The 26,070-nt window shown below is 38.1% G+C and overlaps 1 protein-coding gene across 2 annotated transcripts; it reads left to right on the top strand.

Moving 5' to 3' along the window:
* The first annotated feature begins 1,074 nt into the window (after window positions 1-1,074).
* On the top strand, window positions 1,075-25,816 carry cnot4b (CCR4-NOT transcription complex, subunit 4b). 2 transcript variants are annotated; one of them, XM_082168545.1, is made up of 13 exons: window positions 1,075-1,281; window positions 7,497-7,726; window positions 8,468-8,665; window positions 10,906-10,992; window positions 11,182-11,283; window positions 11,754-11,879; window positions 11,958-12,076; window positions 12,378-12,581; window positions 13,454-13,508; window positions 13,663-13,918; window positions 14,001-14,537; window positions 21,770-21,991; window positions 23,841-25,816. In XM_082168545.1, exons 2-13 carry the CDS (start codon window positions 7,553-7,555, stop codon window positions 24,152-24,154), a joined length of 2,394 nt encoding a protein of 797 aa, XP_082024671.1. In that variant the 5' UTR covers window positions 1,075-1,281; window positions 7,497-7,552; the 3' UTR covers window positions 24,155-25,816. The 2 variants fall into 2 exon arrangements, with proteins under 2 accessions (XP_082024671.1, XP_082024670.1); XM_082168544.1 differs by having other exon boundaries at window positions 21,770-21,997.
* Window positions 25,817-26,070: the final 254 nt, after the last annotated feature.

Raw genomic sequence — 26,070 nt, 5'->3', positions numbered from 1 at the left:
ACTGTCTTTTAATGAACCTATAGGGCAGAACAAAATCTCTATTATTCCATTTATCGTTTGGATATTTTCATTTCTTTTTAAACTATTAATGTGTTCTCTTTTTAGACCCGGATAGCCACTCCAGATAATGTGTACTACATGAAATGTATTCTTCTAAAAGTCTTGGCCTGTGTCTCCACCTACTGTTGAACTTCAGAAATGGTACAGACTTGTATTTTTAAGGACAACAATGATTTGCAAGTTTTTAATACTAATCCTTTAAATGTGGACTGAACTAAATATTTCACCAGTAATTATATATATATATATATATATATATATATATATATATATAATACATCATACATATGGGTAATGTATATATTTACACAGTTATTGTTTATGATTATTTGGGGGTTTTGAACAGTTTTATGTATAGTCAGTGTATGCACATATAACTGACAATTTTGAAACAACAATTCATAAAACCACAAAAGTGTACAATGCTTTTTATTTGCAAACAAATATTGCAATTAATAAATGTTGCAAATGTATAAAATTTAAACACGTGCAATTTTGCTCTGACAAAGCAGCAACGTTGTCCAGTAAAACAATTATGAAACAGTTAATGAAACAAGAAAGGTGTGAAAGGTAATGCATAAATATGAATCCATTTTATTTATTTTTTGCAACATATTGCAACAAATATTGCAATGTTCTTCACATGTGACAACTTGCTCCAATAAAGCAGCAGAGTTAAACAGTAAAACAATACTGAAACATCAATTCATAAAAAAACAAACTGTAAAAGCATAATAGGTCATGTAAAAATAATATATATTATTACTATTTTTTATTTTATTATTTGCCTGCAAACATTACAATTAATACATTTTGCAAATGTATACTATTTAAAACAGATCACAGTTTGCTCCAATAAAAATGTGACCTAACATTTCTGGAAAAAAATACCGTTGAGAACAGAGTTCTCTAAACATTGCCGCTATCTTTATGTAGCACACTACATTACCCACAAAAGCAAAGGTCCATCATCAACTGCGCATGCGCTGAAAAGTCACAACTTGATGCCCCCCCTCCTCCCTATTTCAATGTAAGATGGTGGTTAGGAGGCACTACCGCTCAACAGAGAGGCTGTAAGAAACAAGGCTTGGTGTTTTCGCATCAAATCACACAGGAGCAGTGACAAGCCACCCGGGAAATTATATTGCGACCTGTTCTGCTAGACCTGGGTCGTTCAGATAGATTTTATTTGCTGTGAATCAATCTGTACAGATAGACAGGGTGAGTATCCCACTAAGGCCTCTCTTGTCCACCGCCTCCACATTCAGCTGCTTTCCTCTCTCAATTCACCTCTTAATAACACATCTCATCCCTCTTTCTCCCTCAAACGTCCATTTCTTGTGGGAATTCCTGTATTTTTGTGTGCTTGACAGACTAACGTTAGTCGTCTAGTTAGCCGAGTAAGTTAAGTTAGCCCCTAGCCGCACCGTTTGACCGGCTTTTAATAAAATACACAAAAATTAATTCTCGCTTCGTCAAACACTGACTTATTTTTTGTTATGCATACTTTGAGACAGTATATAGTATACGTACACTGGTTTTGGTGTATATTTCTCCTCTTGAATAACTTCAATAGGTATTAGCTTAGCTGGTTTACTTCAATGCATTAACAAGGAAACAGAATTAATTTCTGTATGATTATGTACTTTTACATAGAGGGGATTTCCTTGTTGTTTGAGTAGGAAGTTGTTGTTCCTTCTCTATGCAACATCAGTTTACAGATTTGATGCCAAATACGATGACTTTGATTGCTCTGTCACTGCAGGTCATTTCTATATATTTTTTGTCCACACCCTTCATTATTGTGGGTGACGCGTGTTTCAATAGGCAGACCACTGACAGGAGGTGTTTGCTACTGGTTTTTATTAACCAAATGCACCTGTCCTTTCCGCAAACAATCATGTGAAGCCAGAGTCTCTCAAAAGAGGATATTTTTGTGTTTGGTGACAGCATCATGTTCCCGGACTCTGTAGTTACTGTGTTGAGTGTGCACTATTAATCCTGTTTTGTCAGCAGTGGGCCTTTTGAGCTTACTATGTGCTTTTTGTCTTTCAGCTGTAAGCCTATTTTTTTAAGGAATAGACAAGCCAGAAATGAATACGCAGTCATGTTTTTCCAAACCCATGTTACTAATTGTTGTTCTTTTGTGCAACACAAAATGAGATGTTAGGCAGAATGAGCAGCACTTTGGTTGGAAAGAAATGGAAAGAAAGATGCAATCAAAGTGATTGGTGGCTGAGACTGTCTGACTGGTTTGAGAGCAGAAAGTCATGCAGGTTTGGATCAACGTGAGAATTAGTAAATTATGGCAGAATTGTCCTTTTTGGGTGAACCTTTTGAATTTGCCAGTCACATTTATTACATTTACATTGATTCGTTTAGCAGATGCTTTTATCCAAATGAGGAATAGCAGCAATTCATCTTAAAGAGGCAATAAACACGAGAAGTGCTTTAAATACAAATTTCAGACATCAATTTTGAACAGCGATCTCAGGAGTAAAGGTCCATTCACACCAAGAACGATAATGATATAGTTTTAGAAAATCGTTCTAAATATTAAAGAATAGCAAAAGTCCACACCACAAATATAACGATACTGGCACAGAGGGATATTGTTGGAATCACTTCCAGAACAAATTTTTTTTTTCAGCTGATGATAAAAACATTGACAGCCAATCCTGCTTTCAGAGCTCGAGCATTTAAAGTGACAGAAGACAAAACTGCGGCATGCGCTTTGAATAAACGGAACAATATCCTATACATAAATAATCTGCTTGTGTGGATTCTAATAGTAATCGTAGTTATCATTCTTGGTGTGAACGGGTAAAAAAGGAGAGTTTTGCTTGGAATGTGCTTCTTTGGGAGCGATATCATTTGGGAGCAGGTTTTAAGTGGACAGGGATGTCTAGGCCCAGTTCCAGCGCACTGTCCGGCAAGCATTGTTTGTGCCAGACACAATGTTTGTGAGACACTTTTCTGGCAAGGATTACTGCTGCTGTATGATCACATTCTCAATGGACTTCTGCCTTGGTGTTCAGTTGCTTAGAAATTAAGCTCTTCGTCTTTATAGTTGGTTGAAAAAGTTGCACCTTTACATTCAGTCCGAACAGGTCTGCCACAATCCTGGCAATACAGGAAAAGTCTTATTTTATCATCAGCTTTAGTAAGATCTGAAACTATTAAAGCTGTTTTGTCCTGAGCTGTGGGCCATCTCAGATATGTTAGAAAAAATGGATGAACCCTTTTGTCTCAAAGTGTTTTATTTTATAGTTTGTGTTTTTATTCTGTCTGCCCAGAATAGCTATTTGTGGTACAGACACATCTTTCATTCCTTGCCGATGCCTTGTCCATCTGCTCATGAAGAGCAGCCCACAAATGGACACGACTCCCACTCTGATGATAATTTCAGCTACGCTCTTCTATGACATCAGAATGATGTCAGCTGAGACAACTGTCTGTCTCTTCACTAAGCTTGTCGGCTTACTACATTTGTCCTCGTAAAAGGCATGTTTTTGAGCCTTTTATTTTATTTATTGCAAATTAAACATCATAATGTTGTAAATTGAGTCCGACAGTCTGTCTTAAATGTATAGCAGTGTTGTTACTGTGTAGTTGAGTTCAATTAGTTTCAATTGTGTGTAAGGAATCGGATTCTTAATGGAAATCAGTTTCTACTAGAATAGATGTAACTGCATGGTCACCACCTTTCAGTTTTCAGACCATCGATTTGACTGGCACATTAAATTAACTGTGTATTTCAGAAACACTTTTAAAACTGTACCAAAGACTTTCTAAGTCAGTTTTGAAAGCTTTTTTTTTGTGTTGAAACGAAAGCTGCAGTTTTGCACAGTTGTTATTTTCATCCTTTGTGTGGTTAGTAGTGCTTGTTGTAAAATGGCTTTAAGATGTCTGTTGTGAAACCCTTCGATTTCTTTCTAGACGCCACGGTGTTCCTGAGATTTGCACTATTTACATAGTTTCAAATGTAGATTTTTCTGTTAAAGGTTCTGGCAAAAGTTTTCTGAATTATTTTGACCATCAAACATTCATGCTTCTAGCTATTAGTACTAATAGTGAGCGATCAGAAACGTTCACTTCTCAGTGTCTCAGGCAACAAATAATGGAATTCATTCGGTTTTTATGCTTTGAAGAAGTGTGCCGGAGAGTCTCAGTAAGGTGTGGAGAAAAACAGAAAGCCTGATGGGCCTGCAATTAGCAGTTTGAATGTTTTCTCAAGGATTCAGTATGCTTTGAAGAAAGATCATTCCACATGGACCCCTACACAGAGGATTGAGGGCCCTTAAGGTCGTCCTTTCAGCGTTTAGCTCTCACGGCACACTGGGTTAATGTATATACGAAAACATCTACCATCGCCAAAACTCAAACATTGTAGGCTTAGATCATTGTTTGTCCCTACGCTTTCCCAGTACCTTGCAAACATGTTTGTTAGTCTGTCTGCTTAGAAGAGATTTGTGGGTAATTCTGGCCCCTTTGGTGGTCAACAATTATAAGAAGTCTTGATTTCTGTTCAACTTAATCCAGTTTGGTATGCGTTCACACTTAGTTTACAATCAGAATTGGCACTCTGTTACTGTTCTTTTTTTTTTTTCTTTTTCTTTTTTACTGTTCAAAGGTCAATTGTGACTTTTTCTTGGAGTTTCCTTCCATATTATGCATCTTTCTTTCACAGAATGTGCATGTGATGTTGAATGCCAGAAGGAATCAAGGCCCGCACAGCTTGAGTGTGTCTTTTGGGGTTTGTAAGCATTGTGTTGAAATCGGATCCCTTTTTTTACGAGAGTGATGGTTAAATATTTATGCATCATTCCCAGCAGGGGCCAGCGGAAAGCTTTCATTACTCGCAGCTGATATCCGCCTCTACTGGGAAGGAATCCCGACCTCATTGACAGTGGGAATTCCTTCTTCCATACAGGTCTGAGTATAGCAAAAACAAAAACAAAAACTCTTACAGTTTCTAATTCCATATCGGCACGTTAAGGAGATGGTGTGCTTCATTTTCGCCACCCCCTTCCCACTAGCTGGGGTGTGACCGTGTGGATCCCAGGAAGTGCTGATTACCCTACATGTAGCTCACACCGCCCTCTGCGTTCAATCAGCATTTCCCTTTTAAAGGGAGATTCAAGGGGCTGACTCCTCCTGCTGTACTCTGCCTTCCCAGGATGGGATATATTTAGAATGCTCCCCTCCCATCAACTCACACCCACCCACTGACTCCTCTTCACACTCCTGGGCCGGTATTCATAAAGAATCTTAATGCAAAGAGTAGCTCCTAGTGACAAAATTCTAAGAAAATTCTTAGAAATGTGGGCGTTTACTCTTAAAATTAAAGAAAAAAGTAATTCAGAAAGTATCTTAACCCTTAAAAGAGGTCTTAAGGTCAAAATTGTTAGGAGCACAGAAGAGGACTTTTAAGAGGCCTTAAGAGTTTCTTTAGCAGAGGAGAAAATGGCAGAAAGACGAAGAGGGAGAAGAAATGTGTTGCAGACAATGTATAACAGTGAGTTAATAAGACGCTATAGATTAGATCGTGCAGGGATCATGTTTGTGACTGATCTTATTAGAGACGCGCTAACATCTCCGACACAGCACAGAAATGCCATAGCGCCAGAAATGAAAGTAATCACTACATTACGATTTTGGCAACTGGGAAAATTCCAGGTTTGATACATTAAAACCAACATTCAAACCACCACTTAAATAGACATGCCAGCAATCAGTGTAATTGGAAAGAGTGGAACAATTTTATCATTCTAAGCCAATCAAATACCTTATAGGAAATGAACAGCATGGTAAAAAAAATAAATAAAAGGATATACACATATATAATGTGTGTGTGTGTGAGAGAATGGTCAAATAGGTAAAATGACGCATGTAATTTCAAAGAGAAGGCTTAGAATAGACCCTATACTTAAAATCACTTTTTTTTTTTTCTTCTTGGACAACCAACCAATCACAGTCTTCAAAAGATTGTGTCATACATAGCAACGGGGTCAACCCCGCCTCCTTACTAAGATGAAAGTTTTTGTCTTTTCCTTACTCGGAGTTGCTCTCAGATCGGTCCCGAATCGCTTTTAAGCTAAGACTCCTACGTAATTTTTTTTAAGCTAAATTAAGAGTTTTCTTAGAGGATTCTTAGAATCTTTATGAATACGGGCCCTGGTGCTTCCGCTATTGACGGAGTGACCATAAAGACTCCATGAAATCAAAATTGGGGTTTTGTCTGGTAGTTATGAGGCTATATATACATGCACTACTGTTCAAAAGCTTGGAGTTAAGATGTTTTTGAAAGAAGTCTTGTCAGTTGGGCAATGTGGTGGTGGTGACACCAGAGTGACCTCTAACAAAATTTAGTTAGTGGTAGGAAAGTTGCAAAATGCCCCGAGCCCTGACTATAGTTTGTAAGTTTAACATGCCATAGATGAGTCTCTGCATGGAAGCTTCATATTCCGGTTTGTTTGTTTATGAACACAAGGCTGTCCTGTATTTGTTCGCGTTTGGGAGCTTCGTTCAGACCATTGTTTGATAAATGAACCTCATAGGGAAGTGCCACCAGGGAACAGAAGTGTCTCGGGCAAACTGCTGTATTTGTGCTTGTCCTTGTTGTTAATACATAGGAGTTTAAGTACTACAGCAGAAACAAAGACTCCAAACCAGAATGTGACAACAAAAATTTGGCCAAAAGAAAACTGATTGCCACTAAAAATGAGCTTGAACCAATCCCCCCCTTTCTTTGGCACACTAGGACTCTGACATTAGTTTTCATTAGTGTTTCAAATGAAGATGCTAGCAGTCACAAAACACCACAGAGACATTAAATTAGTTTTCAACCAATGCATCCTATGTTCAGCGAACCTTGTCATGTGCCCACGGATCTGTGTTCCATACGAGGATCCAAAACCTCATTTTCAGTAATTGCTGAATCTGCACCTACACAGTTAGACTACCAGTTCACTGGATGGTCCCTAGAGGATACATATACTTGTTTATGAAACTGTTGCAATTGTTTGCGTGGGTGTTTGTGCTTGTCGATTCCAATTATGCCTTCAATTCCTCTCATGACTGAAGTTTTAAACTCCTCCCACGCACGCAGACACACTCTTACTAGTAGCAGAATCATTATTGGCTTTCTGATGCAAACTCTAGTGTGCTTTGAGACTATTTGAAGCATATGAGCCTAATTCTGTCTTGCTGCTTAAGATTAGGCCTACACGCTGTTGGAAGGAAATACGATTTTGTTAGATACTGGCTGCATTTCTAAATCTAGAAACTTCATTTGTTTGAAACTTTTTGGCCCATAATGGACCATTTTTATTTTATTTGATTAATTAAACGTATTGAAGCGTAACTAGAATGTAAATTCATATTAAATTTTTTTTTTTTGAAATGTTAAACTTTAATTTTGTTTTCCTCCTCAGCTCTGCCTCTGCACTGTGAGAACACCCCGCTTCTTTTCTCTGTGCCGTGCCATAGGATGTCCCGCAGCCCTGAGGTGAAGGAGGACCCCATGGAGTGCCCACTGTGCATGGAACCATTGGAGATTGATGACGTCAATTTCTTCCCCTGCACCTGCGGCTACCAGATCTGCCGCTTCTGCTGGCATCGCATACGCACAGACGAGAACGGCCTCTGTCCGGCCTGCAGAAAGGTAACAAATAAGTCGAGAAACCGTTCATTTGTTTCTAAGAAATTGCTCCATTGGGGAACTCAAGGAGATGAGATGTTTTAATGGCTAGCATTCAGCATCCCAGGGAACTTTGCTGGATTAATTCACGCTCCTGCTGTTGCCTCAGGTTCTGCGTGATTTTATCGGTGCTGTACAGCTGTGTGGAGGGAACATGTGCAGCACAACAGGCTTCCAGTGCTTGTATTCTTTCTCTAAACACTCCCATCCACTCACTAAAACCAGTCCCTGTAGTGGCCAGTTTACTGCAGCTCCTTAACCTTAATGTGCTTAATGCACGTTATTATATCCATGTTTATTGCAGCATATATCATGCAATATCATCATCATTCCAGTGGGTGATCTTAAAGAGAACTCCAGGGTGTCCGCTGATCCTTAATCTGTGGCATATTAAAACATCTTAAATTTGCACTTCGAAATTAAACACTGTACATTCTTGAATAACTCATTGCATTTCAGTATTGCTGTTTATCAATATGCATTGATACATTGTTACTTTGTGAACATTTTAGCATTTCTTTCAGATTTTAAACTTAAGATTTAAGACATTTTATTATGCGTTGTATTTATTTAATTTGTTATGCCATGAATCTAGCCTTTGATTCTGATATGGCAATAAAATAAACAATATATATATTCTGTCATAACCTAATTTAGTGAAACAAGATCCGTCATCTTACGTCTAGCATCTTATGTTTGGTTCAGCCCTATCCAGAAGACCCTGCGGTGTACAAACCTCTCTCTCAAGAGGAACTTCAGAGGATAAAGAACGAGAAGAAGCAGAAGCAGAATGAGCGGAAGCAGAAGATCACAGAGAACCGCAAGCACCTCTCCAGCGTGCGAGTCGTCCAGAGAAACCTGGTTTTTGTGGTGGGCCTTTCACAGAGACTCGCCGACCCTGAGGTGATTCAGCAAAACTCAATGCTTTCCTGACCTCTGTGTAACTAATGTCGTTCAAACTCAATGTAAACAATTCAGGAAGTCCATAAACAAACACCAATGCTTAATATTCATCTTGGTGGTTTTTGGTAGGGAGCTCTCAAAATTCACCCACATATGGTTTCCGTGTTTAATAAAAGTTTCACTGCAAGCAAGATATAGAAAGGTACATGTTTTTGCATTTTCTCTTCTGTGTCCTATCAAGGTCTTGTCTGTTTAAGTGTTGAAAAATGAAGGTTAATGAGCATTTCTCCTATCTGCTGAAACAAGACTTTCGTGAGTGGATGAAAAGAACATAAAGGACCCATCTGACTCACAGGATTTATAATCTGGATCTGACTCTAATCTAGTAGTTACTAGTGGTCAACCGATAAAGGTTGCCGATATCTTGGAGAGCAGGCAGATCATACTATTCGATGTAAAGATGGTAAATGACACTAGCACAACAAGTTTTGTTAATAGATTTATCTTAATTTGACATAATTGCTAAAATAGTTTGATAATTTCTATTAAAAAAAAGACCTCTAGATTTATACAATAGCAAATTATTGATTTTGTAGTCCTATTATTGCACTTTCAAATATAAAGAAATTGTTAAAAACATTAATAAAAAGCAAACAACAATAATCTGGTAAATGGTGTGTTCTGGGAATCAACACTAATTTTACATGCAGTACACAGTGTATAATATAATGTTTAAATGCCTGTTTTCTGAATTCAGATAGTATATTAAAAAGCATTTGCCTTTCTATTATTAAAGAACCGAGAGGACAAAGACAGTAACCTAATGAATTGTAACTCCTTTGTGCTCAGGTACTGGGTTCTCAGTGCTGTTAAAATAAAGATAAAAAGTCCTGCTTGCGTCATGTATCGGCTGATTCTGATTATCTGAAATATCGGCCGATATCTCAGCCATGTCAATATATATCGTCTGACCGCTAGTAGTTGCCTGTGTCAAGTTAAAATGTGCCTTGTGGCATCACTCTCACTTTATACTTTGTAAGATATGAAAAAAATTATATATTTTAGTGCTTCCAAAGCATCTTTGCCGTGGTAAAGCATACCTATTATTATGGCTGTTCTCTTGATATGTTGTGCAGGATTGCTTCCATGTAGCTGCAAGAAAATCCTTGAAGATGTGAAGATTTGATTTTTATGCCACATATCATCAAATAGAAATAAAACATGAGATTAAATGTTTTCCTGGGAAAATGGGAGAAAGCTAGCTGCCCACTAGCTGCACTTAGCCTTCATTACCAGCCCACGAAAAACAGCTTTCACTCTCTTTTCGCTCCCTTCTCTCTGACACTCTTTCTCTCCCTCTTTGCCATCACAGCTAACGTCATGTACCCTGAATAGCTCTCAGCAGAGAACAAGTTATTCAGTGAGAGAGAGAGAGTGAGAACATGCCTTCTAATTCCGGTCCAAATGATATTAGGAGCAAAAAGCTTAAAAAAAACCATCAAATCTATGTTAGTGACTGTTTATCAGAGGTCTAAGGATTTGCCTTAATTTTCTTTCTGTACCAATGGTCCCTTTAACATATCAGTCTTTGTTCTTTTATTTCACACTGAGGGTGTGAAAAATAACAAAAAACAGAAAGCGAGTGAAGCTGCTTTGCGCGAACAAAGACCGCAAAGAAACATCCGGACTGCTTTCACAGTTCAAGAGTGACCAGAATCTCAAAAGCACCATGCCATCGAGGCGAAGCCCTCCGCCAATGAGCTGTCAGTCACCCGCTGCTAGAGACCTACTTGTGTGCCACACTTTGTTTCCAGTGTCGATTTGGCTGAACATTGTGGACATCCTGTTGATAGTGTTTAGGTCGTCGGTTCTCAATACAGTATGTCATTCACACAAATCCTGTTTTTATCTCGTCCTCAAAAGGCTTTGTGTAAAATGGTTTACTTATGTAAGGTTTTATAAGTAGAAATGATCTTTGTTGGTGTAAGAAATGTGTTTTAAATTGTTAAATGATATTTGCCACAGTGCTTATGGTGTATATTGAGTTCCTAACCTCGATTTCATATGGCCTTCTCTTGTAATAAATGGTGATTGAGTCATATCCTTCCGATGAATCATGATAATCAGGTGTGCTCTCTCCCTGTGTGACTCCACTAAACAAACTGCATTTGCTTATGCTGTTGATGATCTGCAAACAGCAATCAGGGCTTTATAAATATATAATTGATGTCTGATTGCAGGTTTTAAAAAGGCCGGAGTACTTTGGGAAGTTTGGAAAGATCCACAAAGTGGTCATCAATAACAGCACTTCTTATGCTGGCTCACAGGTGAGCTTCGCTTTCTTTTGGGTCAGGCTCTTGCCTGCTCAAATATTTTGCATAATGAACATTCTGCCATTGTCTTTTTTTTTTTACTACAGCAAATAAATACTGCTTTGTTTTGCTGATTTTGTTTTATCCTAATTTCTCTGTTTTGTCTGATTTAATCATCTAATATGTTTTGATGTTTGTCCCCAGGGTCCTAGCGCCAGTGCCTACGTCACTTACATTCGATCAGAAGATGCCCTCAGAGCTATACAATGTGTCAACAATGTTGTAGTAGACGGCAGAACACTTAAGGTAAACTTTGTGACAAAAATAGTCCAATATCATGAAGAGCAATATACTTTCAGTTAGGGCTGGGTGTTGAACCAAATTTGCTTGCTATCCTATTCGATATTGATTAATTGGGTCCCATCAGGTACAGTGTGTGGCAAATTTCCTCAATGAAAAATATCTCTCAACTAGTGCTGTAAATTATACAGGGAATCACTGTAAAATTACATCACTGTAATATTAAAGGTTAAAATTAACTGATTTGTATGGTACTCGCATTTAAAATACAGTGAATTTGCAATATAGTGCATATATTTAGCAAAATGCTCCGAGTTCATTTTTCTAGCTGACTAACAAGTTTGTGGTCATTGAATGGCTTTTCTGAGGTAATTGTGATGTTACATGACTTTGTATACAAGCTGTTTTTTTACATCTTTTGGCATATATTTAAATACAGCATACACCTGTTTTTTTATTTTTGTTTTTTCATGCAGGCTTCTTTAGGTACAACAAAATACTGCAGTTATTTTCTAAAAAGCATGCAGTGTCCCAAACCAGACTGCATGTATCTTCACGAGCTCGGAGACGAAGCTGCTAGCTTCACAAAAGAAGAAATGCAGGTAACGTTGCAGCCACATTTGACCTGTTTACTGACGTCGACAAACTTGCATATGAACTCTTAACATTTGACATTGCAGGCTGGAAAACATCAGGAATATGAACAGAAACTCTTACAGGACCTATACAAAACAAACCCCAACTTCCTGCAGAACTCAGCAGGGGAGAAGACAAAGGGCAAATCAGGCACATCACAGAGGTTTGTACTCAATTGTACCTTTCCCAGCAGCTCAAAAAAAAAAAAAAAGTTATTCATTTATATATTTATTTATTCAGAAATAACACGCATTGACGTGGGAATTATTTCATATTTTTAATTTCTTTTATTCTAAAAAGAATTATATGTTCAAACTTTAAATATTAGAATTATTATTATATATTATTATTATTATTTAAATTGAATTCATTATAATCTGGTCATCTCAAGTTTTTATATTGCATGAAGTAGAAGGAGCATCTCAGTTTTGTTTTTAATCTTGCATTTGTATCATGACCCCCAGTTCCAACAGTAACAACAAAGAGGCGTGGCCTTCGTTACAAACCACAGGGAAGATGCCCAATGGGCTTCCAGAACACCATGAGACCCCACCCCTAGATGGCGGCTCAGACTCCGAAAACATGACTCCAGACGGTCTGGACACAGAGCTGGGCCTTGGCTCCATCGCTGGCCTGCCTCCCTTCACGTCAAATTGTGACCCTGTCAGGTAGCCAGCCTGTGAACTTCTGCCCTGTGAACTTCTGTCAGCCTTTTCCTTTGCTGAACATTTCATCGTCTTACTCTCAAAGACTTAAGGGCAGCAAGGTTACAGTGTTCAAGACATCGTTGGATGGTAGAACAATCACTAAATAGCCTACTCTAGAAAGAGAAAATGTAAAAAAAAAAAAATTTAAATAAAAAACAATATACTGAATTCCACAAAAACATTTTCAAAATGGAAAGAAAAAATTAAGCATTCAATTTGTTTGTAAAATTACAAAAAATGTAGTTTTTCTTAACATTTACATGACAATAAAGAATGCTTTCTCCCAAACATCTTAAAAGGGTTAGTTCTCCCAAAAATGAAAATTCTGTCATTAATTACTCACCCTCATGTTGTTCCAAACCTGTAAGACTTTCTTGCATCTTCTTGCAACACAAATTAAGATATTTTTATGAAATCTGAGAGATTTCTGTCCCTCCATTGACAGTCTACGCAACTACCACTTTGAGCTTCTGTTTATGTTCGCTGATCAATTTAAATGTGAATAAAAGCCTACATTCTGTTTGTCATTTGGAATAAATCGCTCAATTCATATGGATTAGTTTTACAATATCTTTATGAACTTTTTGAAGCGAGAAAGTGGAAGTTGCGTAGACCGTCAATGGAGGGACAGAAATCTCAGATTTCATTAAAAATATATTAAATGTGTTCCGAAGATGAACGAAATTCTTAGGAATGACGTGAGGGTGAGTTAATGATGTTTCAGATATTTCATTTTTAATGAGAAGTTTCCGTCTTTCTAAATGATCTCATTGGTGTAATGCTGGTAGTATATGAATATAATTGATTCTCATGTTTTTATTATTTTCCTGCAGCCCGAGTAACAAATCTTCAGATTTCTTCAGCATAAGTAACGGAGAAACATCACAAGTAAGTTCATGATTGCATGTTCGTTCTTTACCTTTGAGAATGGCAAGCTGTTCACCTAAATAATGTTATCTGAATCACTTTTCTTTTATTAGGGAAGTCAATAATGTTTTAACATCATGATTTTTTTTTCTTTTTTTCTTACTAAACTCTTCAGATTTCTGGCAACCACTCCCCATCGCCCCCTCCTGGCCTGACCAAGCCATCTCTAGTGGTGCCTATTTGTGTATCAGGACTGACAGTACGGTCGCCTTTCGATGGAGGAGCAGCCGAGTCACAATCGCTCTTTTCAGACAACAGCAACTTTCGGCACCCCAATCCCATCCCCAGTGGCCTGCCCAGCTTTTCCAATTCCCTTCACAGCAACTCCGATTGGCCCACTGCCCCAGAACCACAGAGCCTCTTCACATCAGGTACCTGAACCAGTTTAGACTTACTCATTCACATGAAAGAGAAAAATGTGAAATGTACACTTATTTGTCTTCATTCTGACAGAAACCATACCAGTGTCGTCCTCTACGGACTGGCAAGCGGCCTTCGGTTTCGGCTCTTCGACCAAGCAGCAGGATGACGACCTAGGCTTTGACCCCTTTGACGTCACCCGTAAGGCGCTGGCTGACCTCATAGAGAATGAGCTCTCAGTGCAGGATAAAGCCTCCTTGCCCCTGACCACTACAATGTCAGGGCCAGTCTTCCCCCACGGGCCTTTACTCGGCCCGCTACACAACACCCCCTCCATGAAAAGCCCACTTCAGCCTCCTACGTCCTCACACTTTGCCCTAAACTCCAGCCTGCCCTCACGGGGCTTCTCCCAGCTCCCACACCGCACCGTCTACAACTCCTTCAGCTTTCCCGGCCAGACGCAGACCTCTCGCCACAGTTGGATGGGCATGCACATGCGCAATAACCTCCAACACTTGAATCACACCGGGGCCCCTTCTGCTGCCCAGCATAGCAGCTTTTTGGACTTGAACTTGGCGCCACAACAGCAACATCATCACAGTACGGGGCTTGGAGGTATCCATATGACAGGTGAGTGTAAACCAGTGTTGGGATCTGTGTGTGTGTGTGTGTGTGTGTGTGTGCGTGCATATCCGTTGCATATCTTTTGTGCTCATTGTTAATCTAATAACAAAAGACAAAGAGGAAAATCACTCACTGCTCTTGACTGGTTGAGCCCTGCTGGAGCAGCACCAAATATTCGCTGTGCTATTAAATTAAATAAAAAATGTGATGCAATACAATATGAACAGTGAAAGTAACAGTAGCTCCTACAATACATTTTAACTGGCATTAATTAGGTGTGGAAATATGTATTTGCTAAGCTAACTAATTTAATTTGTACTCTTTTGGTTCCTTTGCCCAATATATATATATATATATATATATATATATATAAATATAAATATAAATATAAATAAATAAAAATGCAATAAAAATGCAATAAATACAGGTGTCGGCAAGTACTCAAAATAAAATGATCAGTATTTAACTCATTCTGGAAAAAGTAGTATCGGTGCATCCATAATAAATATATTTAAAAAACAACAAAATGTGATAATGTTTTACCATATGGTAAAAATATGTGTGATCATGGGTCAAAATTATCGATTTCTTCTTTATGCCAAATATCATTAGGATATTAAGTAAAGATCATGTTCCATGAAGATATTTTGTAAATTTCCTACCGTAAATATATAAAATATTTATTTTTGTGAGTGAATGCGGCACAATCGCGAACATAAATGGACAACTTGTAAAGGCGATTTTTCTCAATATTTAGATTTGTTTGCACACTCAGATTCCAGATTTTCAAATAGTTGTCTCGTCCACATATTGTCCTATCCTAACAAACCATACATCAATGGAAAGCTTATTTATTCAGCTTTCAGATGATGTATAAATCTCAATTTCAGAAAAGTTACCCATGTCAATTTTGAGGTCCAAATTTAGGTTTTGTGGTCCAGGGTCACATATTGCATACATGCAAACTGCCCTCTTATGTTTGCATTATGGGTATCTCTGTCATTGCAAACTCAGCCACTGGTGGGCAGTGTAATACTATTTTCCCATCATTCAGCCATGTACATCATCAGAGAAGATTCTAGTGATTGCCAAGGGCTCTCTTATGGAATGAAACCTCATGATTTATAGCAGTGAGATCGGTGTCACATTTAGTGCTGATACAAATTGTAGAGCATGTAATCATCATCATCCCCTGAGGACATCTTCATGACAGGGCTGCAGTGTGCATAATGCATGATGGGCCTGCCCACTTCCTTTCTTACCTTTAGCATTTTAGGTATGTTTCTGTGGTTTATGGGGTGAACTTCTAAACCTGGTAAGTGCTTTTATTTAGAGTAGCCAGTCTAGCCAGGTTCATTCAGTTTGATTTGAAAAGACAGATGATTCTCCTAACATGAACTATATGTGCCTAAACTTATACAAAGATAATTTTTTGTTTTTCTGATGTGAGAACAGCCCCGTAACTCAAGAAAATATCAAATACCGGTATTATCTGTCTGAGGAGAAGGTACTCAGACAAGGGGGAAGAGGCTACAGTTTGACATTTCATTCAAGCCATTACCTGAACCTTTCAGCTAGGAGCAAATATCATAAAACACGTCATTCAGTCTGATACCATAACAACATGGACAAGTAAATGTTGGGACAGATTAAAGATGCATTTATGATGATGTATAAAAAGCAGTATTTATTAGGCACACAAATAACGCATCTCAGTTGAGTTGTCAGCATTAAAGTGAACAGATGTATCTAGGAAAACTAGATTTTTTTTTTTCTAATTTCAAAACTTGCTCAACATTTAACTAGAAATAATATATTGCAAGTGATTCACTAAAATCAGGTATTGTAGCTACACTAAAGCAGCTGAGCTACTGTCATGCAACGTAAAAATGCATTTAAGTCAGTAGCGTCAGTTAGTTACTCCCCAACCCCATCCTGAATTGATATTTCAGGAATTCAGTTCATTTAAATAAAGCGTTTCCTTGCGGTCTGGCTGTAGGGCTTTTTATGGGAAACAATCTAATCTGCTGACACTGCTGTGGAAGTGTAGCATTTGTTAACATGCTGCTTGTTTCTCAGCACGCCTCTACTTTTTGAAGATTAGATTAACTTGTATTTCAGTTGGTACAAAAAAGAAGGGATGGGAAATTGGATGTGACCTCAAGGTTTCATTATTCGTAGAAACGATGAATAACTAGCATGACTACTGGCTTCCTTTCACACTCTATTGTGCTGTGTGCAGTGTATTTTGTTTGTTTCTTCAATCCATGAGTCTCTGTGAGAGAAATGGTCTTCAGTGTTTGAAATGGTGTCCTCCAGAGGATGCAGCTGCCCAGGACCTGGGAGGAGAACATTGCATTATTTACGAAGAAAAGTCGAGATACCAAAATAGGCTGGAGGGCCAACCCATGCAGTCTCATTAGAAGTGTGTTTGAGAGTGTGAGAGAGAGGTTTCTGCTACATGGAAAATGTAGATTTAGATGTAATTGAACATCACTGAAGCAAGCAAATGAGAAATGAGAAAAATAAGCTAATTGGTTGACTAGCCTATAAAGTGTTTTTTTTTTTTTTTTGCTGATGCTACTATAATTCTGATTAATGGATTTAAGTTGTGTTGTCGAAATTATACTGTATATAGAATTACCGAAGATTAATATTTATTTTCATTTACTTTAAAACTTTTCCAAAAATAACTAAAAACAGATAAGAAATTTAACTCTTTTTAATAATCCAAGTTGACGTGATTATCAGCCAATGCTACTAAATGTCCGGTGTGTGTGTGTGTTTGTGTGTGTGTGTTTGGTTTCATAATGTGAAACTGTTTTTGTGATGGTGCTAGAATTGGGTGCATTTAGGCTGCAATTATTTGATCAAAATACAATAAAAACTGCAATACTGTCTATTATTATTACAATTTAAAATAACATTTCTATTTGCTGCTCAAGAAATTGTTTTTAGTATCATCAATATTGAAATCCGTTGTGCTGATTAATAATTTTTTGGATACCGTAATACACATTTTTAAAGGGTTCTTTGAGAAAGTTTAAAAGAAAGACATTTGAAATAGAAATCTTTAATATTCATAAATATCACTTTTGATTAATGCACCTTGTGGAATAAAGGAATTAAAATAACTTGGAAACTTTTAAGTAGTGTATATGAAATTTTTTTTAATTGAATTTTCAGCCAAAATAACTGTATATGCAGGGCCGGCGCGTGCACTTCTGCCGCTCTAGGCGAAAAACATTTGTGCCGCCCCTAGGGCTGGTCCGAATACCATTTTTTGAGCTTCGAAGCTGCGGTAGTAATGAACATCGAATATTCAAAGCTTCGAGAGGGTGCTGAACATCTTCTCTAATAAAGGCAGGAATCTCTATGTGTCTATATGTCCGTTTGCATTTTGATTATTTCGAGAACCGTTCATCCAATCGACTTCACAAGGGAGTGCAGTGTAGCATTTGGTGGTGCAATATAGATGGACACGCGAGACACGACACGTTCAGAATTAATAAACTTTTAGTAAACTACAGAACACCGCGAGCGGGAAGCGGCGCACCTCAAGCGGGCAGGGCTTATATACTTGACGCACGCTGCACTAGCAATATAAAACGCACACACACATGTCTGTTAAATTAAGCAATACTTTAAGGTAGTCTATATTTTTCTGACTAACAAATTACTGACACAGTAAAGGGTAGATTTAAATTAAGAAAAACAAAATTTCAATAAAGAAAAACAAAATTTCAATAAAGAAAAAAACAAAATGTAAAATTTAAATAAAGAAAAAACGAAATTTAAATAAATAAAAAAAACATTTAAATAAAGAAAAAAACAAAATGTAAAATTTAAATAAAGAAAAAACTAAATTTAAATAAAGAAAAAAAAAACATTTAAATAAAGAAAAAACAATTTAAATAAAGAAAAAACGAAATTTAAATAAAGAAAAACGAAATGTACATAAAGAAAAACGAAATTAAGTTAAATTAAAATCGAGATTAATTTAGATTGATAATAATGGGTAAAAAGGCTAATAGCCTATATTTTGTTTCTATTGTTATATTTTCCACAATGTCAAAGCAACGCAGCTCAACCCAAAACACAAGCTCAGGCATGCACTTCTGTCCATACAAACTCCGCTGTTCTGCGCTCTAGCCAGAGAACACTCCCGTTGCAGGAACACTTTAGGCCAAGAGGAAGCAAATATATACTATATGCGTAGGTGGATGTGATCGGGGATTTTGGCTGTGTAACATTTAAAGCCACTTAAATTAACGAAATGACTCAATTAAAGATTCGTTCATTTTTATGAACGAGATCGAACAAGAGAGTCAGTAAAATTATCTGAACTTCCCATCACTCAGTCATGAGTCATGACTCGTGAGAGCAGGGGGCGGGGCGGCGCAGCGGTAGCTCAGCAAATCATATAGCCTATTTTGTGAATTGTTCATTCCCAATTGGCACACATTTTGCCGCCCTTACAAAAGTGCCGCTCTAGGCAATTGCCTAGTTCGCCTATATGGACGCGCCGGCCCTGTGTATATGTTACAGTGGAGATTTGTGTTTTTAATGTTTTATTAACATATCTATCTGATATATTGTTCAAGATAATCGCAAAGCAAACCTTCACTGAAAAACACCTACTTTACAACCTTTACAGCCCTTCAAAAGAAATGAGGTTCCTTCAGTTTGCTGCTATGATTCTGAGTTTAGCTTTTGTCCCATCCACATAAATAAAACATGATGACACTTGTTTATCTGAGTATGCAAATGGGAACATGGGTGATTGTGTTAATGCCTGACACACTTGGCTAGACGAGCATTTTCCAATCAGGAGGAAGAACTGTGGAGAGGTTTAAAAAGAACACCTAATTCACCTTATTCAACACCCTGTTCATCTTATCTCCTCCTTCAGAGGTGTTTCATTAAAGCCCAGTCCTCTTCAAGTGTTGATATTGAGTGTCCAGATTCTCATATTGGCTCGTTCTCACACTTGACTTGACTAGGTTTGTCTGTATCGACTACAGAACCAATCCAGTGTTTCCCAAGTGAGCGTGTCACTTCCTCTGTGTTTGAGGCTTGATCATTGTTAATTTGGTTATCGGTCATTGGGAAATCACCTACTGTAATAGAATTAAATAGTTGTCATTTGTGTTGTGTGCAGGACATATTTAGCTGTAATAAATAAACTCGAAAGGTAAGTGGAGAATCAATGGAGAAATGATGTAGTTACTACATCTACCAGCAGGGGCTAACTGGTCCATGCTAACCAGCTTAACCTTGACCCCTTGGTTGAGACCCATTATGTCTGGTTTTAACTGACTAATGGAGTAATGAACGCATAGCTGACTTTGCAGCATCCATAGGTTGACCCCTGCCCACGCTCAGAGGGGGAGCTCCGTCTGCTCCTTAAATTCCCACATTGCAAAGTAATGAAATGACAAGCATGACCTGTTTGACAGAATCAGTGCTGCTGGTGTGTATGCCGGGTTCACATCTATTGTCTGAAGACCATTCAACAGCAGGCTGTCCCAGTAGACTTCTCCTTGCTGGTGGTAGTACACTTGCAGTGTGGGTAAGGGCTGGACCATTGAAAAAAAATTCTATAATTAAAAAAAATATATATGTGATAGCAATATCCTACTTTATGTATCAGGATTAATGAAAATCAGAATCTACTTTCAAGTTTTCCTAAGTTTTTTTTTATTTATTTTTTTATTTTTTACCAATTGTCCCGTGTTTAAAAATTCAAATAGCCAAATACCGTGTTTGTTCAAAACGTTTAATGCTAAAAAATATAATGCAGTTGAAAATGATTTTGACTAAATAAACAGATCAATTTAGATATTTGAATTTCATTTTACTTTATTTTTAATTTCATGGATTCACTAATTCAATAAATTAAATTAAATGCATATTTGTAATATTTAACTACATTTATTTCTACTAAAGCATTTGATTGCCATTTTGTAATTCCTTGCAGAGATTTGGAAATTTGAGTGATCAATGCAAACAAATAGTTGAATCAGTGTTTTTAACAAAAATGATTGAATGGGACAGTTTTAAAGAACTTCCCAAACTTCTGCTTCTTCCGCAAACCTCTGGAATGCTTGATTCTGATTCCCAGCCTATAATTGACAGTTGTCCCAGACAGTCAATTAAATTTTTTTTGCTGGTCCTAGTTTCACATGTCATAACTCAGATTAATGACAATGAATAAGACAGAACCTCATGATGATATTTTTATGTTCAAGTTTTCACCTCTTTATATATATTGTGCTTGTATGTATTTAGAAGCAAGGTGCTCAGAGAAGTTTGCTGAGTCTTAAGTCAAGCTCAGAGGCTAAAGGCTTTTTTTTCCCCCGCCAGGGTTATCTCATTCACTCCATTCCCCTGTTTTTGCAATTCTTCCTTGTTTGTCCCTCTTGCTTCTCTCTCTCTTTCTCTCCATTCCCCCCTTCATCATCTTTGCTGCTTGGTTTCTCTGTCCCTGTGGGCAGAAGCAAACCTTAGGAGAATACTGGCCTGATTAGAGAAGAAAAGGTTTATTTTGGCTTGGGTCCAGCTGAAAGAAGCTCTGCGTTATTGAAGCCGCACGTCTCTCCTCCAGTGTGACACACAGAAATAAATGAGAAACTAATTGAATAATAACGGGACTGTAAAGAGCTTTATAATGATTGTTCCTCCATTAGAAAGGGCTAGTAGACTCAGAAGGGAGCCAGATATCACCTGCTGTTTTTGCTGAATCGAGTATAAATCACTATTACAGTAACGGCTATTACGCTGTCCAGCTTTGATTAATGCTGTTTGTTTTTTTAATTCTATATCTCATGAAATGCAAAAGAATTAAATTAAATTGTGTTTTTGTTAGGGCTGTCAATTGATCGCCAGTCATTATATGGCAAATAATTAATCCGATTATTTATTTGATTTTGATTGCGTCATATTAAGTAATTTTCACGGTTTTAATTTTGTCAGTCTAAACATAGTCCTAATTTACTGTCTAATTTAGTCGCTCTTTTTGGCTGTTTTTGATTTTGTTTTTCACAATTTGCTTTAAAATGAATCACCAAATGACACAACTAGCAGCACTTGTTTTTGTGTTGTACAAGTTGAAACTGATAATTGCTTTTTCTTTCTCCATCTTCTCTTCATCTCTCCTGTTGTCCCCCAATCTCTTCTCTTCTGGTGCGTTTGTGCGCACGGGCGTTTGGATACCCCACCGTCACCCTCCCGAACAGAAAACAGCACCTCGGTAGAAAGTCTAAATGTGAAGGAGTGGCAGGATGGGCTCAGAGCGCTTTTACCCAACATCAACATCAACTTTGGTGGACTGCCCAGCTCCTCCTCATCTTCGTCTTCATCCTCCTCCTCCTCCTCTAGCGTGAACCACCCAGGCGGCATCTCACACAGCCTTAGCTGGGACGGCACAGCCAGCTGGATGGACCCCGCCATCATCACAGGTACAGGTACAGTCTGCATTACCTTCACAAAAAATATTTGCCTTGTAAAATGCTTGTTAATAATTGTTTCCTTCCCTTTTGCACTTGTCATTCTCTGTTCACAAAGGAAAAGTTACACATTAATTCTGCCTACTTAGTTAAATCTAGATATAATCTATTATGTACACAAAAATACTAATATTAAATATTAACATTGGAATATATTTAATTCATTATTATTCATGATTTAAAATTAATGTGATAATATTGCCAATTTGTTTTTCAGTCTTTACGTGTGAGAATAACACAGATGTGTTCGATTCTGACGGTATTAAAACCACAAAACACATTTGTGAAGCAAATTTACCTGACAACCTCGGGGAAAAACTAGTCTCGTTCAAATTGTGCCTTTGGGAGCTAAAATGAATAATGCATTTAGGCCTTTTAAACATTTATAAGTAACCTTTTCACTAAAAATGTCAGAGATGTAAAGCCATTTTAAGGGCCACAGAAGAGGGCACACATTTCAGATCAGTTCGATCTCCTGCACTTTCAGGCGGTCTAAAGCATCCATGTGGACTAAATCAGATATCACACAGAAAAACACCAACAATTAATATCCAAAGTGGTTAAATAAACAATGTACATTTTATAGTGTTCTTTTTTTTATCGTTCAAGCAACATTTTAATCTACTGTTTAATAGAAAAAGACTGAATTATGCAGCTACATTTCTAATCAATACTTCAAGCAAAGTTTTGCCATTTTCCTCTCCCGGGTCGAAGGGAAATAGCAACGTTGTATCTGTTGCTCCCTAAGGTCGAAGTTGTAATCTGTATGGATGTCACGGATGTTGTCTGGGTGCTCTCAGCGGCTGCCTGCAGCATCCATCATCCACAGGGGGTTTAGAATTAATAGCTCACAGCAGGCTGGCATGTTTTAAGTGGTGCAAAAGCACCCCAAAACAGCCTGTTTCCTTATGTAATTAATCCCATTATGGCGAATGATTTAAAAATGTCCTCAATGTCGCCTACGTGATAAATGGATTCCTACGTAGCATCAACTGTAGAACGATGGATTTGTTGACTGCAAGCAAACTCTTGCTCAGTCCTGTTTAGCACAGTATGCGGTTATGTTTAAAGTGATTTATTTCTGGAAGTGGATATTCACGATTTATGCTTTCATAACTTTGTTTGTATCACTTTCAATGTAATGATGCTCTTTTTATTTGTCCGAATTTCTTAATTCAAAAATACATTAAAAAAATGTGATTCACATGTATAATGACTTGAATACACTTCTGTCATGATCAAGTTTAAAAATTTTGATTTATTTTCCCTTTGGCATAAATAAAAAAAAATTAAAAAAAAGAAAAAGTCGGTGTCCTTATATCACAGAGAAATAAAGCTTAATTTAAAGGATGAAATAAAAAAAAGAAAAGAAAATATGCAGTGAAGCAGTTTATTTAAATTATTGTTAGTTTTGTAAGTCATAAAGATTTTGTAGATTATGTTGTAGAGAGGACTACAGACCATCTTGAATGTTTGTCAAGCGTATTAATCTCCTAAAACATCAGACGATTTTACTTTTAATAACAGGGTAAGATTAGTTCAGATTGTAAAATGCAGTGCGACTCCCTACAAACTTAATGGTATTTAGGAACAAAATAATGATTAAAAACAAGAAAATGAGATTTGCATTCAACATTTAACATTTATAATACACATACATGTATTCAAAGAAATATTGTTACTTTTTACTTGAAAGTTTTGCAAAAAACATATGGAGCCAACATTACTACAGAAATGAACTTTTGACACATACATCTTAAATATGTTGACCCTTTTTTTCCTATCACTTTTTCCCTTTCAGGTATCCCAGCATCCTCAGGCAACAGTCTGGACTCTCTGCAGGATGATAACCCCCCCCACTGGCTCAAATCCTTGCAGGCGCTCACAGAGATGGATGTCCCTTCCGGCTCCACAGTGCCCCCTCAGCCCCTACACAATGGCCCCTTCGGAGCCCAGTTCCCCCACAGAGCCGGCTGGACCCCTTATCCAACCACAGCCACGGCCAACCCCGCCACCCAGTTCCACTCTCCTCCCCCAGGATTCCAGAACGCCTTCAGAGCCTCAACCCAGGCCTCCACAGATCTGCTACAGAGTGCCGGCATGGACCGCCATTAGGAACTGTGAAATCCGAAGAACCGCCGACAAACACGGCAGATGAATCCATACAAAGCTATTAACAAAATAACAAGATTGTATTGTTTTCCCTCTTCACCTTTTGCTCATTTTTGTCCCTTTTCCTTGATTTGTGTTTCCCTTTGATTCAGTCTTTCTTTTTCCTTGTTGCCCTAGTGCTCTGTTCCAGCTTTCCCAATTCAAACGGTCACATAAATAAGCCAGTTGTCGCATCAAAGCATAACAAAAAGGTTTTCAAAAGGTAAACAAACTCCTTAGTAATACGTAACATTAACGTCAGTCCATAATTTTTGGAACTCTACCCTTTAAATAAAAATAGGCATCATCAATGATGTGTTTTCTAGAAATTCCATTGGAACCAAATGGAAAAAATCAAACGAAAAGTGTCTTGATTTAGAAGTAAGAGTCTGCCTTCAAAGCTAAACCAAAAAGAACAGCACCTGTTCATCCATCTGCACAACAGAGATACTTCCTGTGAGAGTCCTTAAAGCCATGCCGCTAAGCAATCAAGTAGATTTCCAAAATCAAAACAGGGCTTCAATTTATGTTTGATCAAAAGGGTACTTGACTTCCATTATTCTGACGGATCAAAGGCATAATGAAGGCCAAGCAAAAAGCACTTTTACCAAGGATCTTTGGCCTTTAACTTTGTTCTACCTTTCTGCGCCCTTGTTAAAAGGGAGATGCATTTTAGGGGTCATAAACGTGGTGCCCGCTCTCAACGCGGCATTTAGCTGTAGATGGATGCAGGCCTTTGCCTTTGACCCATCAGCCAGATTGCCTGGTTGGTCAGGGGGTCTTCCGCTTTAGATCGCAACAGATCGTTAACCTCTGTATCAGAGGGCGGCACGTTGCGAAATTAAGAGGAATGGAGAGCTGGGTAACACCGACCCTTTTCAAGCGCAGGGCTCGTGTAGCACACGGGACGCCACCGTGTGGTGTTTCTCATAGCTGCCTCGATGTACGTGGCCTAATCAGTGTTTACGCGCCGACTATGCTCCCTGAAGAAACTTGAAGGTGTGCGAGGTGCACAGAGTTTTAGGAAATAGATCTAGAGTCCGAGTGAAACGACGTTTTTAAGTGTGAATGCGTGGCGTGAAACTTCCCTCTGAACGACAGAGCGGAAAACTTGCGATTGGTGGGTGTGTGGAGAAAATAATCAGGGTTAAAAGGCTTTCCAGTGGAGAGAAATTCATAAGGGTGATAATGTTGATGTGATTATGCCGATTGTGACTGTAGCAGTTACTTTGCACGTTTTTGTTTTTTTTTCCCCACAAAAAGCGATAAAAGGGAAAGCTGGGATAGTGGCTCTATTGGGCATCTGAGGTTCTGGCAATACACAGGGGTCTCGTCCGGGACCGTTAACTCTGTTTGTCACTCACCCCCCACCCCGCCCCAACCCATTACCTTCTCAGTTTTCTTTTAATGGTCTTAATCCTGTGTCAGCTGTGTAGGTTCTTGCCGACCGTTTGGTATTCAACAGTATTCAAGAGGAATGGATAAATTAAATCTCGACGACAATGATGAAACCAGTAAAGTTTAACTTTGGGTTTTACACAGTGCTAAAATGTAAGAAAAATTAAGAGCTGGAGGAAATTCTGGAGGAAAATAAAAACTAAATCTTAAATAAAAGAGTCGAAGTGATCTTTCTCTCATTTTTTTTTTCTGACAACCTTTAGCTTTCTTTCCTCGAGCTCTCTGAGACGTGATGAAAGGCGGCGATGGGCTCTGTCGCACCTTCTCGCTCTGCCCCCCAAGTGCTTGGACACATCCTCCTCATTTGCGTCAGTGCTTGTCTGCGATTGCTCCTTTGAGGGATCAGGTCCGGAAGAGGGTTTTTGGCACTTTGCTTCATTTTTTTTTTTCTTTAGTGGGTGTCAATACCAACCTCCAGTACG

Source organism: Leuciscus leuciscus (assembly GCF_965113295.1).
Source record: "Leuciscus leuciscus genome assembly, chromosome: 4".
NCBI classification, from domain to species: domain Eukaryota; kingdom Metazoa; phylum Chordata; class Actinopteri; order Cypriniformes; family Leuciscidae; genus Leuciscus; species Leuciscus leuciscus.
Note: the sequence above shows the minus strand (reverse complement) of the source record. Positions and strands in the feature narration are given on the sequence as shown.